The 19,679-nt window shown below is 38.8% G+C and overlaps 1 protein-coding gene across 1 annotated transcript; it reads right to left on the bottom strand.

The window, feature by feature from the left end:
* Positions 1-5,493: 5,493 nt before the first annotated feature.
* On the bottom strand, positions 5,494-10,670 carry LOC307248306 (caspase a-like). Its single transcript, XM_080024707.1, has 7 exons — positions 10,529-10,670; positions 8,297-8,640; positions 7,849-8,025; positions 7,526-7,760; positions 7,290-7,427; positions 7,059-7,168; positions 5,494-6,830 (listed from the first exon to the last, which is right to left on the bottom strand). The coding sequence occupies exons 1-7, from the start codon at positions 10,533-10,535 to the stop codon at positions 6,726-6,728; spliced, it is 1,116 nt and encodes a 371-aa protein (XP_079880833.1). The 5' UTR covers positions 10,536-10,670; the 3' UTR covers positions 5,494-6,725.
* Positions 10,671-19,679: the final 9,009 nt, after the last annotated feature.

The raw sequence follows: 19,679 nt of genomic DNA, 5'->3' as shown, positions 1-19,679 counted from the left end.
TAGCAACATCAGACATCCAAACTGGGCCCAAGTTAAGAAAAGGTCCTTTTTGACAAAAGCCTTGACCTAACTGTCATGCTGGCATGGATAAGCTCAACTTTTCGTAAAACAATTTCAAAACCAGTGCTGAATGTAGATTTTCAAAATACAATACACACAAATACAACACACACAATAATTTAAAATGTTTTTTTAATTCCTTCCAATCAAAGCATTAAAACAAAAGAGATTAAAACTGCTATTTACGGACTTCCGGTTATGGCGGCTTGCTGAGTGGACGTGTATTCTCCTGCTCCGCTACCATAGTGTTTAAATCCTTTTCAAAACTCTATTTGAGAACTGCTGCTTGGTCACTTTAATGCAGATACTCTACGGTTATGCCTCGCGCACAGAAAAAAGCAAGCCAAAAACGAAATAATCAAACGAAAATGTCGAACTTCACCTCGCCCGCTAGCTCGACGGCTACTCCTCGCGCTAAAGCTATGGAGACGGACCATGAGACGGACGAAATAGCTAGCATAGCACTAAATGAGGACACAACAACACAAGACCAGACTGCAACGGATGAGTCGGGAGCCAACACCGACACCATACTGGCAGCTATCGACAACATGAAAACTGAGTTTTCAACCAGATTCGACGGCTTATTCACTGCTATTGAGAATGTGAGGCAGGACGTCTCGGACTGTACAGAGCGAGTGACGCAGGCAGAGGCGAGGATCTCCACCACCGAAGACAGCGTTACAACGCTCCAAACTAAAGTGCAATCTCTAGAAGGTAAAAATAAGGACTTGGAAGAGAAAATACTGGACCTGGAAGCAAGATCTAGGCGCTCAAACTTAAGGCTGGTGAATCTACCGGAGGGAGCAGAGGGCGAAGATGCATGTACTTTCCTGGAGAGCTGGATCCCGGAGGTGCTGGAGCTACGCGCGAAACCAACGGTGGAGAGGGCACACAGGATCGGTCCGAGATCGGACACCAATGCGGCACCCCGAACGCTCATAATGAAGTTTTTGAGCTATAAAGATAAAGAAGCGGTGGTAAGAGCAGCCAAGTCGAAAGGACAAATCCTTTACAAGAACCACCATGTGAGGCTCTACCAAGACGTGGCAGCAGGCCTGCACAAGAAGCAAAAAGAGTTTGACGAGGCGAGGCGGCAGCTCCGATCATTAGGACTCCGGTACGGTATAATCCCACCTGCTCGACTTATTGTTACACATAAGGGACGATCTCACATCTTTAACAACCCAAGCGAGGCAGAAGGCTTTATCAGGAGGATCAAGTCAGAGGAGCACTGAAAGGACTAAACCCATACATTGCAAACGCTGACGTCAATTTGAAGGTAACATGTATCGTGGTTTAATAATGAGCGATTGCAGATATTACATATGGCTTGTTTAGAACTAGCTCGGTTTGGAACTTCTTTATTTTTATTTTTTTAGAAGTGTTTGGTTTAACTTCCTTAGTTACTTTTAAACTCTCTCGTCAGTTTTGAAGGTCTGTTTGGGAAAACGGGTCATACAGAGAAACCCTCTGTTTTCAAATGGACATATATTGTATGCATCTCTGCCCCTTTTTTATTTATTTTTAAAATATTTTTTATATACAGTGAGAGACAAGAGTGACAACATTATTAGACCAGCGGACACTACAGTCAAAGGAGATAGTATTTCTCCCTTTTTCCTTTTTTTATTTTTTCCTTTTTTCCTCACTCTTTTTGTATGGTGGTTTTATTTGCTGAGGAAAAGGCATAATGCATCCCTCTGCTATGTTATAGTATACAAGTGAAAAACGGGTCATACAGAGAAAACCTTTTGTTTTCAAATGGACATACATATTGTATGTTTTTCTGACCCATTTTATTTATTTTTTAAAATATTTTTTGAGAGGCAAGTGTGACAACATTATTGGACCAGTGGGCAGTCACTACAGTCAAAGGAGATAGTTTATCTCCCTTTTTTCCTTTTTTAACTTTTCCTTTTTTCCTCACTCTTATTTTAAGGTGGTTTTATTTGCTGGAAAAAGGCATAATGCATCCCTCTGCTCTGTTATAGTATTCAAGTGAAAAGAGTTTTATTTTCAAATTGTAGCACAGGAGTTAAGGTTCAAGATACAAGGTTGATAGCACAGCTACTCTGTTCTTCTCTTTAGGGTAGAACAGTAATAAGCTTTCAGGAAGTCATACGATTTAAGGGGGGAGGGTATTCAGGTCAGGTAACCTGAAGGGGCTAAGGGGTATGTTTGCTCAATGTTCATTGGTTGTTCCATCCAAGTTTGTATTTGTCATGTTTTGTTTTTACTTTATGGTAGTTGCTTCAAACGTCGGGGAAAATAATTTTAATTCGTTTAATGTCTAGTGAGCTAAAAATTAAAATTACTTCATGGAATTGCAGAGGACTACAAAAACTCAAGAAAGTTAAACAGGTGATGAATAGAATCAAACTGATACAGTCTAATATAGTGTTCCTTCAAGAAACACATCTGATGCAAAGTGATGAGTTAAAGATAAGGCGAAGGTGGAGAGGCAGTGTGTATTCAGCCCACTTTACTTCCCAAGCAAGAGGAGTTATTATCTTGGTGCATCAGTCTATTCCTTTACAGGTAAATAAGATTATTAAAGACAAGGGGGGTCGGTATCTTATCATTCAGGGTAATATTCTTAAGGAAAAAATTATCTTGGCAAATATTTATGCCCCAAATATTGATGACCCAAATTTTTTTCAGAACTTGTTTCTTTCCTTGTCTGATCTCTCCGGCAATTATATTTTAGCAGGAGATTTCAACTGTACTCTGGATCCAGTCAGAGATAGAAGCTCAGGAAGTGACCAATCTCATCTTCGAAGTAGGGGGGTAATACACCATTTCATGAAGGATATGAATTTGATAGATATCTGGAGAGAGACAAATCCTAGCGACTTGAACTTTTCATGTTACTCCAGCACACATAAATCTTATTCGCGTATTGATTTTTTTCTGATATCAGCCAGCTTAAAATATAAAATTAAAGATTGCTCTTATGACGCTATTCTAATCTCGGACCACGCTCCAACTTCCATAGTATATCAAGATCTCCAATTGGTGAGGGATCCCCCTAGATGGCGTTTCAAGCAAAAATGGTTAACTGATCCCGGCTTTGTTTCCTTCTTAGATGAACAAATAAAATTCTACTTTGAAACAAATACAACAGAAACTTCAGCCAGTATTAGGTGGGAGGCCTTTAAGGCCTTCATCAGGGGCCAAATAATCCAAATAACTAGTTCCAAAGCTAGGAAGACATACCAGGAGACAAAGACGCTGGAAACCGAAATTAAAGTACTGGAGGATGAATATTATCATTCACGCTCTGCTGAAACTCATCAAAGACTACTCCTGCTAAGAACAAAATATAACGAGATTTCTGCATCAAGAGCAGTATCCAGTCTGCTTCGCCTAAAACAAACATTCTATGATCAGGGGGAAAAATCCGGCAAGGTGCTTGCTTGGCGTATCAAACAGCTACAGAGTGAACGACTAATTTCTATACTTCAAAATGACCAGGGACACGACATAGTAGAACCAACTGAAATAAACAATTCCTTCAGGAAATACTATGAGAAACTTTATAGTTCTGAGGTTATACATGACAAACTTAAATTGGACAATTTCTTAGATGGAATTCATATTCCCAGGGCATCAGAAGATAACAGGATTGAATTAGGACAAGACATAACTCTAGAGGAAATGTCCATAGCAATTGATAATATTAAAGTAGGTAAATCACCAGGGCCAGACGGTCTACCCATTGAAATCTATAAAAAATTCAAAAATAGGCTGCAAGCTCCATTATTGGCAATGTTTAAAGAATCGTTTTCAAATGGAATCCTGCCATTCTCGTTAAGAGGAGCTATGATTACCTTACTGCCAAAAGCTGGTAAACCAAATAATAAATGCGAGAATATGAGGCCAATCAGCCTTCTAAATGCCGATTTGAAAGTGCTGTGTAAAATCTTAGCTAGACGGGTTGAAGAAATAATACCGACAATAATTGGGAAAGATCAGTGTGGTTTTATTCGTGGCAGACAAGGCTTCCATAATGTCAGAAGGGTTTTGAATATTCTCCACAGCCAAAAGGGGGCGCAAGATACTGCTTTTCTGTCAATAGATGCTGAGAAAGCGTTTGACAGAGTCGAGTGGCTTTACCTTTTCGAAACTCTGGATCGCTTTGGCCTGGGAGGAAATTTTGGGAAATGGATTAAGTTGCTCTACACTGATCCATACGCAGAGGTACTGACAAATAGTAATATCTCAAAACCTTTTAAAGTACAACGAGGATGCAGACAAGGGGATCCTCTTTCCCCATTATTATTTATTATAGCAATCGAACCATTGGCTATTGCAGTGAGAACTCATAAACATATCTCTGGAATTAGAATAGGGGAGCAGGAGCACCGTCTTGCATTATATGCAGATGATATTATTGTTTTCTTAAAAAATATGGGAAAATCTATTCCGGTTCTGTTAGAATTGATCAAGACATTTGGAAACATTTCAGGCTATAAGATAAACAAATCCAAAACTTCAATTATGCCGTTAAACCATTTGGAAAGGAAATCCCCACCTCAGGAAACTGCTCAATTTAAAGTTGTTGATTGTTTTACATACCTGGGCATTCAAATTGTACCCCATCTTGAGAATATTGTAGAAGTTAATTACAGTCCATTAATGCACGAAGTCCAGAAATCGATGGATAGATGGTCATTTATACCAATGTCGTTAATAGGGAAAATAAATGTCCTTAAAATGAATGTAATGCCAAAATTGCTGTATTTGTTTCAAAATGTACCACTGCCACCACCGAGTAATCTATTCTCTCACCTAAAGAAACTTTTCATCCGATTTATTTGGAACAATAGACGCTCCAGGTTGCGACTGTCACTGCTATACTTGCCATATGATAGAGGGGGGCTTAAGTGCCCCAATCCGCTCTGGTACTATTGGGCGACACAGTTAAGAACGCTGATGTTTTATTTTTCAGAAGAGGAAGCCCCTCTCTGGAGGGAGATGGAGAGCCAACAGCTGGGCCTCCCTCTTCCCCTTTTCCTGTACTCAGATAATGTTAAAAGGCTTAAAAAAATCATAAAGAACCCCATGGTTAAAAATATGATTACTGTGTTACAACAAGTTAACAAACATCTTGGGGAGCATGTCTCTCTCTCACTCTTCAGTCCAATCTGGGGAAACAATTTTTTCCCTCCAGGTAAATCCGATGCAGGATTCAAATTCTGGGCTGACAATGGAATACAAAAAATTGGAGATTTATTTAACCCAGTCACGAAATATCTGAAATCATTTGAAGAACTAACTGCTGACTATAATATCCCCCGTAATCAATTTTTTAAATTTTTACAATTGCGGAATTTTATCCGATCACAACAGGGCCAATCATTGTCTATCCCACCCTTATCAAAAGTAGAAAAGATAATGTGTACGGACAATTTGGGGCGGGGCATAATCTCCAAATTCTATAACCTTCTAGTAGTCGAGTCCTCAGAGTCATCGGTAAAGAGGCTGGAGGCTTGGAGGGAAGACCTACATGACAACATAACCATTGTGGACTGGGAGAGAGCATGTACCAAAGCACAATCACAAACAATTAACACTCGTCTTAAATTACTGCAGTACAATTGGCTCATGAGAACTTACATCACCCCAGAAAAACTCAATAAATTCAACAGTGACGTTCCAGATATCTGTATCAAGTGTGAGAAGGAAAAGGGTACTCTTTTTCATTGTCTTTGGCACTGTGAAGAAGTTAATAAGTTTTGGGAGGCTGTGAGGAGGTGTATCCAGGATATTATTCCAATACAAATACCTTTAGATGCCAAACTTTTCTTACTCGGCCTATATCCAGAAAAATACAATATTAGGAAAGGACACCGCATATTTTTAGAAATTGGTATATTGTTGGCTAAAAGAATAATCGCTCTGTCATGGAAAAAAGTGGGCATGCCCAGTTTAAATAAATGGATTACTGAGTTATCTACAACTCTGCCCTTAGAAAAAATTACATACATTATCAAGGCCAAGGAGTCACTCTTTAATAACATATGGGGTCCGTTTATAAGTTTTCTGGAGAGGAGAGATATAGCACATATGATAGAAGAACCTGGGGATGAATAAATTGCCCTCTGCAACGCTCACGTGATTATATGATGAATACTAGATTGTAATGTGATTTTACTTGTATTCCCCGATTGCAACATTAGAAATACTACAGGACTTATTGTTTGTCTGTTATATACTTTTGGTTTTGTTTGTTAGACGCCTGAATTGAGGGGTCTCACGTTATTTTTATTTTTGTTATTTAAATCCTGTTGTACTTGTGATATATATATATATATGTTTTTTTTTTTTTCATATATGTTTTTTGTAATGTCCTACACCTTGGTGCTAATATAGGGTACAAACCTGCTGATTAATGTGTAAGACTTTGTATGTGCAAAATGTTAAAAATCAATAAATACAATGTTGGAAAAAAAAACTGCTATTTACTGGTTGCCTGATGTCCATGATTAAGCAACCTGTTGAATACAAAGTGTATCAAACAAACACAAACAAATATTTGTATGCCCAAGGTGTCTATATTTAAGTCATCCATCAATACGTTTTAGCTATTCACCAAAAAGCACCTCAGAAAGCATTGCAGGAATAATTTCAATCATAAGTCTGTGACTGTGAAACTCATCTCAGCTGGCTGGGAAAAAGTAGAAGTTCCTAGTTAGAGTGCATCTCTCTTTGGTGGGCATCTGTCTTTTTGTTTGAATTTTGAAGTCTTCAAAGCGTAGCATGACCTGCAGGGTTGAAACAAACTATGAAACAAGGCTAAAGACTTAAAAAAACAAAAGCATCACCTTCTTTGCTTACATCTGATATTGCTTTAGCGGATGAATATTATTTTCCGCTAGAATAGTGCACTTTGCGATAAAAGCATGAAACTTTGCATTTAGCTAGAATATGACAATACTAATTATACATAGATAATTTGCAACCAAAACACAGTTTGCATTTTGTAAACTTACTTTTCTGAAAAGTTCCTCAATGTGTTGTTGAGGTGCGGAGCTCTTGAATTCATCAACGATATACCTGATAAGGAAAGACCCAAGATCTTTTTGTCTATACGAGACAGTATCTGGAGGAAAAACATATAGACATAGAAAATACATTTAGATAATTGTCTGATAAGGCAACAACAACAAAAAGCTGTTTTCAAAGAAACTATTGTTGATTATTCTTGATTTGAGTTAACTGACCAGGGGTGCAGGAAAGAAGAGCAATGAAGTCTTTTTCTTTGTGGACACACTGCACAAGATCCTCCTCTATGTTTTCTTCCTCATCACAGACCTCGGCTGTGTTTGGACCATCACTTACGAGTACTGATCCCTTCCCACCTGAAACACATGTGGCACATTTTAAAGACCATGCGCGAGAGCTTTTCTTACTTAAAAAACAAGACATTAACAGACTTCACATCTGGCGTGAGAATCACCTCCTCTGCAGGCCTGGATTATGATGATCTTGGGTTTGTCGAGCAGCGCAGGACAATTATGTGAGCCCAGGTGTTTATAGATGTCGTTGATTGGGAACTCATCTTGGTTCTCATCTGTCGAGTCTTTACCTAGGATGGCTCCTAGTTTCCCATGAGACATGATAACCACCACCACGCTGTCTGTCTGTTTGAGTTTAGGATGTTTGGAGAACTCAACCAATGAATGGCCAATTTCCTGAGACGACACAATATTAAAGTTACTGCATTGCTAAAAAAATACGACAAAAATATTGTTTGATTTTTATTTCCCTTTTATGAAGTACCTTTCCAGTGAGGTTGCTGTGTTTCACCACCTCGTAGTTGAGAGATTTGAGCAGGTTCTCCATGTTCTCCTCGTCTTTCTCTGCTCCATTTCTGTTCATTTTCTCATCAGTGAACTTTATGTTGGTGATTAGCAGGGCCACGCGACTCCTCGTGGAATCTTCAGACACGGGGTAAATCTGAAAGGCAAGTTTACAGGGAGAAAGTTACACAAAGAATTCACCACGTATCAACGTGATCATCTTAAAGAAATATGTGAATTACGAAACAGGTTTATTCAAGCTGGTTAAACAACTACTTTTATCAAAGTGAGCGGTCATCTGAGATGCACATGGACGTATTAAATGCTCTTGTTGCAGTAAAACTAATTTTCTCCATTGTTTCCACTACTGGAATAAAAATCTATACAGCCATATGTGAGATATTTGATATCTTTTATGAACAACTAACATCTCTATTGTCCAGTTTTTCCTTCCCGGTTGCACCTGAAGTTTGGATGGGCTTGGTTGAGGGTTCATCATTGGGTTGATCCTTCAGACCCAGTTCAGAGAAAAGACTGTTATCTCTATCTTTAAGGTGAGCGATCATCTTCCTGCTGGGAACGTTTCCTTTCCTCTTCACCAAGTCAATGAGAGCACGTGCCTTGTCTCCTCTGTTCGTGTTCTCCTCAATTATCGATTCTTTCTCCCCTTCATTCAAGACACCATCCTCCAAAAGGTCGTCCAGGAGCTGTTTTATCATGTCTTTGGACACCTTCTCCACAAACTTGACCCTCACCCTGGAGAGCTCCTTATCTAGGAAAGGGAATATAAAGCAAAATAATTACACACCTCAAATGATTGCCTCTTAAGAGGATTCCGACGAAGGTAGTGATTTTGGAAGAAGACATTAGAAATAGTTATGAAACATTGCTTTTCTGTAAAAACCTAGTGTCTCCAAAATAACAGTTTTTCTAATCTTTCTACAAATTTTTAAAAACAACTGCTCTATTTACAGCTTTATGAGAATGCCTTCTTCTACAAAAAAAATTGTTTGCGCGGTTTCTTCAGTTTCAGAAGAAGGACATTATTTTCAATGTATAAATCAACAAATAATCGCTCTGTCTAGCTTTAAAAATTCAAAATAACCAAATCTGGACACACATGGTTTTCCTTAATTGATTTCGACCTTTATAAGGGGTGTTCATTCAACATCATGTTCATTTTACAGGCTGTAGTTTATGCTGCAGTGAAACATAATTGTGCGTTATTACCCAGATCATAAAGTGTTATCAATATACATGTAGCTATCGTAATAGTTAACTGTGAGTAGAGCCTTCCATTAAGGTGGACTTCAGCACCCCTGCTTCACTCCTAAGATGGAGTCTTCCTCTGCTTTGATTTATTGCTGGGTCGGAGGGTGGGTGGTGATCTGTGCCCTTCCTTTTCTCAGTGTAGGGAAGTCAACTTACAGCTATATGTCCATTGCTTATATGCTATTCCACGTGCAGCAACAGCAATTGGAATAGCATATGGTCAATGCAAATGCAAATATAGGATTGTAACAATTTTATTCCGTGGTATGATTTTATAAAGATATAACCATCTAATGTCTGTCCTTGGTGTCGATTTGAACCCAGTCATTTAAACCTCCAGAAAATGATTATAATAAAAAGGGGTTATTAATAACATCTGGAATGAAAGAAATGTTTGTTATCAAGGATAGTTGCATGTGTTAGTTCACTGTCGATTTCAAGTTGGGAGCAGGACCATAATAACTTTCATTTTAGGAAAGTAACTTGTCTTCTGGTGGTTGATAGACAATAGCACTACTAAGGTCTCATTGTCACCAGCCTCATAATTTAATTGGGATCGTCCTCAACATTATCCTCTGTTTCAGACACATTCTCCTCTATGTCACTTTCACTGTCAAATAGCTGGGACAAACCTCACATGCACAAAACATTTTATTAGAAGTTTTCAGTAGAGAGCGAATGAAGAGAAAGCACACAGAGCATCAAGACAGATGGTCAAGAATGCAGCTGTGCTGCTGTTAGATGTTTGCTCCTCCTCCCCAGAACTATCTATGTCCTGGTGGGAACTAAGTTGTCTGCGTAAAGTCAAGAATAGTTATAAAATATGAAGAAAAAACAATCTTGTGAACCATTCATTTAGAGATGTTAAACATTGAATGGGATCACGCCAAGGATAGGAGGGTTAACTTAATGCAGACGAAGTCAGAGGGAATCGACACACTTCGAATAACACAAACTTTGAGGTCTGAGCTGCACACTTTGGGGCATTGCAGTCCCACAAAGAAAATCATCCTTATCTGAACAAAGACTTTGAACGAACAAATGTGAGCATTTATTACTGCTTTTGTTTCTTCTACCTTAAAAAAATATGCTAAATAAATAAATATAATGGGTTGGGCACGAGCGCCAGTAAAGTGAAACCAATACGTGGCTCACGCAAAAAAAGGACAATGGTCAAAACTCTTCTGGGCGGATTTTGTAAAACAAAGGAAAAGTAAAAAATCATATTTCTAACCCTCATCCTTCTCTCCGCCATCATGAACACTTTTCGTAAAAACAGCTCGAGGTGTCCCACTCTCGCAGGCTGATCCACAGCATGTTGCAGCCAACGTAGCCTGCACCCAAATCATGGTCACTTAAAAAGTGCATTTCGACCGAAAATGTCTTACCTGCCATTTTTTCTCAAATCTCGTATCACAGAATTGTTTAAACTTAAGTCTTTAAGTTAGACGTGGAAACACCCCAGCTGCCAACAGTCCGTGCGTATGGCGGTAACTTGATGTTTCCTGTTGTTCTGTGACCTACTTTACATTATCAGTACGGCGGAGCACTTTATACTGCTGCAGGAAGTGTTGCTTAAATTTTTTTTATGTTTTTTTCATGTTGGTGTGCGCTGATCTTAAATCATATTTGAAATAGTTTAAACTCTAACATGAACCCCATTGATTAATTATTCAACTGTGGGCTTTATGGAAATCCATATCGATTATGAAACACACTCGTTCTCTAAGAGTGACAAATAGCTTCCTCCAACTTTTACGCACCACAAATTTAAATCGCTTTGTATTGTCATCGTGAAACTGAAAAAATAACTATTTGAGATGCAACCAAGCACAGTTTGTTTGTTTCCCATGAAGTTGTTATTAAACCGGATTACATCATTAAGATTGCAAACAGAATGCAATGCATGTAAAACTGGAGGAATCAAATGAACATTGCTCTAATATTTATGTTGTTGTTATTCAATGAGTAGGCTCCATGCTAGTGGTGGTTATTACGTTGTCATTATAGATAGTTTCCCACCAGCTAAGATAAATCCAAACTTTTTTACTTTTGTAAAACTGTCATGACAGTGAAATACGACACATAAAAGTATTATATTTTATAACTTGAAATCCCCCCTAACAAAGTACAGGATGAGAATGTGTTGACCTGTTAAATGCAATAGATTCCCTGTCAGTAAATGTTTCCAGCTGCACATGATATATTCATACAGTCACAGAAGCTGATAGAATGTTTTATTTTACCAAAGTCCCTGATGGTCACGGTTAAAAATATATATACCGTTTGTAATAGGTACATTTTACAGAGTAGAACTGAATAAAACATATCAACTTCACAGTTACTAAATAAAACATAAGTATGCAGTTCATTATTAATACATATGCATAGATTTTGAATTTAAGACATCAAGTGATACAGTTATGAATGCACCTTGATTTGGGACAAGTACTCAACTTAATGCAATTAGTTTTGCAGTAAAACCATATTCATTTTTTACATAACACAGGGTGAAATCAGTGATTTGATTTGTAAAGGAAAGTTTAGGTTAGTGTTGTGTGCAGATATGCCTGGTACCTGTCTGGTAAGCAGGTGGGTACACTGTTAACAGGTAACATAACAAAGACAAAGATGAATCCAGTTTATCGAGTGTGTGGCTGATGAAATAATGAAATGCCCATGAGCAGGTGGGTGGAGTCGGACCAGGTCCTGAAGGAACCAGGGACAGGTGTGGATATGGATGGGACAGTCTGAGTGTGTAGGGCACCAGACCGTTGGAAAACCTGGATAGAATCTGGATGAAAAGTCAAAGGGTGTTCACTGACTGAAGTATGTAAACACAACTGCTTAAAGAGGTTGACCAGAGTTCAGACCCAAAGTGGCATAGAGTGTAGCATCTCTGGTTTGGAGGTGAGCGATCATCTTCCTGCTGGCAACGTTTCCTTTCTTCTTCACTGAGTCAATGAGAGCACGCGCCTTGTCTTTTGTGGTCCTGTTCTCCTCATTTATCGAGTCTTTCTCCCCTTCATTCAAGACACCATCCTCTAAAAGGTTGTCCAGGAGCTGTTATATCTCTTCTTAACACTCTGGACACCTTCTCCACAAAAGAAGTCCTCTCCCTGGCGAGCTCTTTTTTTCTGGAAGAAAGAATACCATGGATATTACACCACTAGGGTTATAATTCTTACCCAAACATATCATCAGACATTACAAAATATTAAGATAAATATGGCATCAAAAATACATTTCATTACAGAATAGGTCTGCAGAATAGGTCTGCAGTAGAAACTTTGAAAGTAACATGAAAGGAATACGGGATGTGAAAAATGCACTGGTTTTCACATGGTCGGATGGTTGGTTACACTGTACACTGTATATTGCAGTGCCATCCGGTTATCTAAAGCTATTCCACTATTCTACTACAGTGGAATTTTTAAAAGTACTATGTACTACTAGTAAAATGTACCTAAAGTGTAAAAAAAAATATTTTAAAACACTCATCGTGCAGAGCAACCTTGTTGAGGTAAAGCTAACTAACACATTTAAATACCGTTGGCTTGTTCAATACATACTTATGCATCTTATTCTATATGCGGACCCCTTTTTTTGCATGTAAAATACTGATGTGCATAGTCACTATGCTGTCAGTAGAAGTACTGCAAGTAAGTTAAAACTACAATATATTCTTGTTAGGTTCAAGTACTAAGTAGTAAAAATTTGATTGTGGTATGCACAGTATGGAAATGATGTGTTGTTGTAGGCCTATAACTTTGCGGTAACACTTTACAATAAGGGTCACAAAAAGTGAGTTACTGATGAACGCATGGTTAGTTAATGTGTAGGTACTGGTAGGTACTGAGACTGCACTTCTCAGTGCTTCGTCAAGCACTTTTGATTAGTTACTGGTAAACAGACAGGGAGATACTGCTTTAATGAAGCATTAGGTAATGGGGAGTTAATGAGTAGGTACTGGTAGTTAATGAGTAGGTACTGGTAGGTACTGAGAGACTGTGATTCAAGCACTTTTGATTAGTTACTGGTAAACAGACTGGGAGATACTGCATTAATGAAGCATTAAGTAATGGTTAGGTAATGAGTAGTCTGGCTACCAGCGTAACTCCCTCCCCCCCTTCCTGTTGCTGGCTTTTCCGTATTGAGCTCCCCCTAAAACTCGGAAAAAATTCGCTCACAGCCAACCTGTGTGTCTGACTGTGAGGGAAGCGCTCTCCCACACACACACACACACACACACACACACACACAAACAGCGGGTGTGAGAAGTCACGTTACTGTAGACAGGAATAAAGTGTGGAAATACGCTTAGACTTCAGAAATACCCTCATAAACTCTGGAAAATGAAGCGTGGGGGTTTGGATTGAGCACCGGACCTTATAACCAGCTAGATTAAGGGCCGCCGTTCCTCTTCTTTTGTGATTTACAGGAAAACGGGCCGCCGTTGTTAATGTTACAAGAGTAAACACTGTAGGACTAGTTCATTCCTGTTAAGTTATCTCGTGAGCTCCTTGAGGCCTGAATGTATTGACATTCTGGTGAGAAAGCAATTAACTATGTTTATTCCTTTTGTCTTTAATAGTTTTTTTGTGGCGTTTGCGGTTGGGATTTAGCCATTTCTCTGACAGCCTCTGAACGTGCAGACGTTCCAGCAAAACAATTCCCCCCTCTGCACTATTTTGCACGGACACCACTGCTGCTTCCTGGGCTCAGCCCCACCCTAGACGATTCTGATTGGTTTAAAGAAATAAAAACAGGCTAGCCCAGTTTCCCCCCGGATAGACGTCTCTAAATTGCGTAGTTCCAGACCATACTTGCTGTAGTTTGTTCTAGCTTTGCGAGACTAGGTAATGAGTAGGTACTAGGAGACTGATTCAATCACTGTTTTATTACTGGTAAACAGACAGGAAGATACTGCTTCAATGAAGCATTAAGTAATGGGGAGTTAATGAGTAGGTACTGGTAGTTAATGAGTAGGTACTGGTAGGTACTGAGAGACTGTGATTCAAGCACTTTCGATTAGTTACTGGTAAACAGACTGCATTAATGAATCATTAGGTAATGGGGAGTTAATGAGTAGGTACTGGGAGACTGATTCAATCAGTTTCGTTACTGTTAAACAGACAAGAAGATACTGCATTAATGAAGCATTAGGTAATGGTGAGTTAATGAGTTGGTACTGCTATGCTACATGTATGCTGTGATCACACTTCCTTTGCTGATACTTGGCTCTGATGATTGAAGGACAGTCATACTTAATTCAGAATAGTTTGTTTCTTCATTGCTTTGCGGGTATTTTAGGAGCTTTTCTAGGTTTGTATCCTGCAGCTGTGTGCGTAATATGGATACGCCCAACAGGTTAGCCTGGAAGTTGATCTTGATTCTTATCTTGCTCGGATTAGACGTTTGATTAGATGCAAATCTGGTAACACTTTAGTTTGATAGTCCACTGTTGACACTCAACAAGCCATCAGTAGATACGCAGTTGCATATCAACAGTGAATGAGTTGACATTCAACAGAACTATCTCAACAGATAAGTAACATGTATTCAACTAACTGTAAGTTAAGTATAAGTTGCACTATTAGTAGATTGTTAGTTGATATTCAACATAGCTTGTTCAACAGATAAGAAACAAAGAGTCAACTAATTGTCTGTTAACTATAAGTTGCACTATTAGTTAATGTTTAGTTGATATTCAACAGTGAGTTAGTTGATATATATTTAGCATGCATTCAACTAACTGTCAGTTAACTATAAGTTGCATTATTAGTAGATGTTGTTTTGTAAACGTAGCATGCATTCAACTAAGGGTGTATTCACACTGGGAAGGTCCGCTAGTTCACTTGCTTTGGTCCAGACCAAATAGAGTTTAGATTTTTTTCTTTTGGTGTGGTCCACTTTCATATTGCCCCTTTTGCAAGGGGCAATATGAAAGTTGCCCCTTGCAAAAGGGGCAACTTAAATAACTCCTTGAGTTATTTAAGTTCATGTTTACCGGCTGGATAGCTGGATGTTCATCTAGTGAGAACAGTACAACTTACATCAACTAAACATTCCATAATCATTCTTAGCACTATTCTGTAGGTTATTGAAGATGGATTTTTTCATATGTTGTTCATAGTCTGATTTATGAGACATTTTCTTCTTCAAAACATGCCGTAATGCATTTTTAAGACCTGTACATAGTATTTTTTGATTTATAAAATGTAATAAGGCTGTGTAAAAAATCCTTCTTTAATAACATTCAGAATAGTGCTAAGAATGATTATGGAAAGTTTAGTTGATGTAAGTGCTTTAGAAGTTGAGATTTTTGGGTCAGAGTAATGAAAAAAAATATCAAATCATGTCAATCTAACCACTATCAAACCAGAATTATCACACCATTTCTCACAGAGGAAGTTTGTTATGTAGAAACTTAACACACTTATAAAATGTCAAAACGCAATAAAGATTTTAACTCTGGCTTTATCCAATATCTAGATTTTTGGTTTTAAAGATGTGAAAATGTGTGCATAATTTGTGAAATATGCCAAATTTGCATATATATTCAAAATAAATTGAAAAAAACTTCAATACAAAAAATCATTGTTTTAATGCCAGTAATCAACTGGCAAAGTTTCAAGATGATATCTATAAGTTAAAAAAAAATGTTTTACCCTCGCATTAAACCATGGTTCCGATTTTCTATTCCGGCCCCCTGTAGCTTTACAGCAGGTAGTTGACCAGGTTGTCCACCCAGGTTGTGATCCTTGAAGGTCCTAGATATCATTTCTGGTGAACAACCTTTTACAACAGCCCATGTCTGTTTTACAAAAAAAGAGGGTTTTGCCCCCTGGGTATCATAGAGATTACATGTTTATTTAATTAAAAAATTATTTAAATTTGTCCAAGGTTCAGTGAGATTTTTTTTGATTAGGGTACCAAATATATTTCATTAAAGCAATATAAAGCATTATGTGTTTTAATGTGGAACCACAATGCTATAATGATTTAGATAAAGGAAATCAAAATTCATTTGAACTATTTTGTGCTAATTCTCAGATCATTTCTTTCTATGTTCATCAACTGGGTGATAGGACAAGATTCCTGGATTCTTCAGCCCAACTGCTTCAATTGAAGAGGAGTACAGTAGGCCTGGAGTGGCTAGTAACCCAACAACTGGATCTAAAGAGAGCGAAAAATTATTCAAATGTGCTCATTCAAATAAGAGTGGCAGGACCAGGATAACTAGTGGTTGGTCACAAGAGAGTGATAATCAGTGTTGGGAACGTTACTTTAAAAAAGTAATTAGTTATAGTTACTCACTACTTGTTCCAAAAAGTAACTGAGTTAGTAACTGAATTACTTTATAATAGAAGTAACTAGTTACCAGGGAAAGTAACTATTTGCGTTAGCCTACTGTGAAAAAAAAAAGTTGCTATAGGCCCATGACAACAATTTCGGATTTTTCTGAGCAGTTTTCACAAGTCAGTTGAAATGAGTAGAACAGACAGGTAGGCCTACGTGTAGGCTACATCAGGCCTGCCCACACAAATGGCTGGGCCCCTGAAAACCTCCAGTCAATGGGCCCCCCTTACCCATTACTCCTATCAACAATGAGTGTGAGTGCGCTCATCCCTCAATAAACACATACATGTATTTGTAGAGAGACTAACTATCTTATCAACCAGGGACAGTTTGGGGAGCAAGGGCTCATTATTATTTTAAAATAGTAGCACATTTCTGACTTGGCCCAACATACCTACCAATTTATTTTGATTCCCTTACACTCACTCAATTGTTTAACAGATCAACAGATCTCTACAAAATAATCAGTCCACACAGAGACATTGTTCTTCTTTAGTATTCACTAAAGCAAACAGTTTTTTCACAATTTGCACGTTTTCTATGCTACTATTCTGGTAAGATACATTTACACTAATTGACTGCACCAAATATTGCCCTTTTTTGTATTTCTGCACATGACATTAAATCATTTGAAATATGTTGGTGGTATTGTTGAAATAAATAACACTTAAAAAACAACATCAACCACAAATTCTTCACACACAAATGAAAAAAGGCGGTTCTCTACATGAATAACCAAACCAACCTACCCTCAAAACTATAAAGTTGGCCTATGTTTGGTTGCAACATTTAGGCTTAGTTCATTCTCCTCTCATCACTGCAAAAGCACTGAAATCATCACAAAAAAAGTTCTTAATCTTTGAACTCAAATCTGTTCCTTCAGTTATTTCCAACTTCTTTGTGCCTTGTGTCTTTCTTTGCATTAAGAACTTTTTTAGGTCTATTTTAATTTTTAATTTTTAGAAACAATACAGAAAGCAGGACCTTGGTGGTTACGGCAATAATTAAAACAGGATGATGCTGCTCGTCAGCTTCATTGTGGTATGACCCATCTGGTTGGTCAATTGGCCAGGTTTCTGAAAAACTGGTCAGACTTGGCTGGTCGTGTCAACCTGAAGAATATGTCAAAGCCTTTAGAGGGTATAGTCCCCAAAGGGAAATTCCTTATCACAAAAATTTACATTTTGTGGAGAGAGAATTTAAACCTGTTTGTAGACTCAGGAAAATTACAGAGTAACTAGAAGAACTACAAAAGGTACCCAACCTATTTTTTCATGGGGTCCAAATACTTTTCACAACGACACCCAGACACAAGTAGCAGGTAGGCCTACATGTGTTTTCCGTGAGCAGGAACGAGTCAGGAAATATAATCCAGTCAAAACTGTTTAATATCAAAACCCAATCTTGTCACCATTTGGCACACAAAGGGTTTATAGGATGGATTATGTTTGAAACAGTTACACTCCGCTGTGCTCAATCTGAAATTTTTTGAAAATTTCTGCTCTTCTACTGCTTTTTAAATGGCCGTAAGAGGAGCCGCAGCTCTGTGTAAACACCCAACTTTGAATAGATATTGACATAAATATCTAAAAATAAAGTTTAGCTTAGTTAGGTTCTTGGCTTCCAAAGACCATGGGCCCCCCAAGTGGCTGGGCCCTAGAAAGCCTTCCCACTTTCTACCCCTTATGGGCGGCCCTGGGCTACATAACCTTCAATACTTATTGCACATCAACAGACAGCAAGAGGTTTATCCTGCACTTCAAGTATTTTGTTCTCAACAAAAGTAGTAGAGGAAACTGCTGAATGTACCGTGCTGATCTGCTATCACTGGATTCACTTCAGGGGTGTCGGCTAAAACACCACTTAAGGCCAAAAACGTCAGACTATGAAGCATGAGACGATGAGAGGAGGAGTATTTTATCCATATGTTTATTTCCTTCTTTAACATGCACAGCAGCATACAGATCCCAGGAAAAGAACAATAGCAATATTCGGCTCGTGATGACACGCTAAACAGCTGTTGCAACCGGCGAATCGCGGCCGTTTAATAAAGTGCATAAATTATAATTTATAGGCCCTAGAGATCGGAAAACTCCATGCACTTACTCACAAGGGCGATGCAAACAAACTCAGGGAGAGCACGTTTCAACCGTGGGTGGATAGGTGGTTACTGCGGCAATCACACAACAGAGAGAGAAAGAAAAAGAAACTTCACTAAACAGGCACTCCGGCTGACTGACGTGACGGCGCTAACTGACATCCACACTGAATAAAACACAACTTAAAACACACCGGTCTCCTCACTAGCAGTTTGTGTAGTATGGAGCCAGGGGTGCGTTCGGATAACACAGTTTATTCAATCAATTCATAGTAACGCACCGCATTCAACGTTCAGTAGGCCTAACGATAATGGCGTTGTAACGACGGAAAAAGTAATTAGTTAGATTACCCCGTTACTGAAAAAAGAACGGCGTTACCTAACGCCGTTATTTTAAACGGCGTTATTCCCAACACTGGTGATAATTAAGGGTGTATTCACACATGCCGTGTTTAGTTCGGTTGAAACGAACTCAGATGCACTTCCGCCTTTGGTGCGCATCTTTCAGGCAAGTGTGAATACAGCAATCGCACTCGGGGGCGGACCAAACAAGCGGTCCGAGACCCAGATGAAGAGGTAGTCTTGGTGCGTTTCCAAACGCACTCTGCTGCAGTTCGTTTGTGGTGTGAATTTGTCTTGACTCGAACCGACCCGAATGCAGGAAGCACTGCGCCTTTTCTATTTTAATAAATTGCAGTCAGCTTCACATTATGGGAAAGTGTTGTTGTCGCCATTGTTAGGACGATAAGTTGTGGGTTGACCGGGAGCCCAGAACAATATATTACATTTGATCGAGAGGATGCGTAAAAATGCTGAATGTGTTCAGCGATCAGATGAAGGAGAGGGGAGCGTCTCCCGCACAGTGCCAACAGGTTCTCGCTGCGCAAGAAGTGTGTGTTTTTATTTTACTTCCCATGAACGGGACCGTCAATACTATCCCTGTGTCAGTTTGTAGCTGAGCTGCGCCGAACTGACACCCAGCTGATACACAGCTTAATCAGCTGAGTGACGGCATGAGCCTATTCTTCTCGCGAGCCGCGCGTCTAGCAGCAAAAATACAGTAAAAATGATGTTTCACA

This window comes from Ammodytes marinus (genome assembly GCF_949987685.1).
Source record: "Ammodytes marinus genome assembly, chromosome: 3".
Lineage (NCBI taxonomy): Eukaryota > Metazoa > Chordata > Actinopteri > Uranoscopiformes > Ammodytidae > Ammodytes > Ammodytes marinus.
Note: the sequence above shows the minus strand (reverse complement) of the source record. Positions and strands in the feature narration are given on the sequence as shown.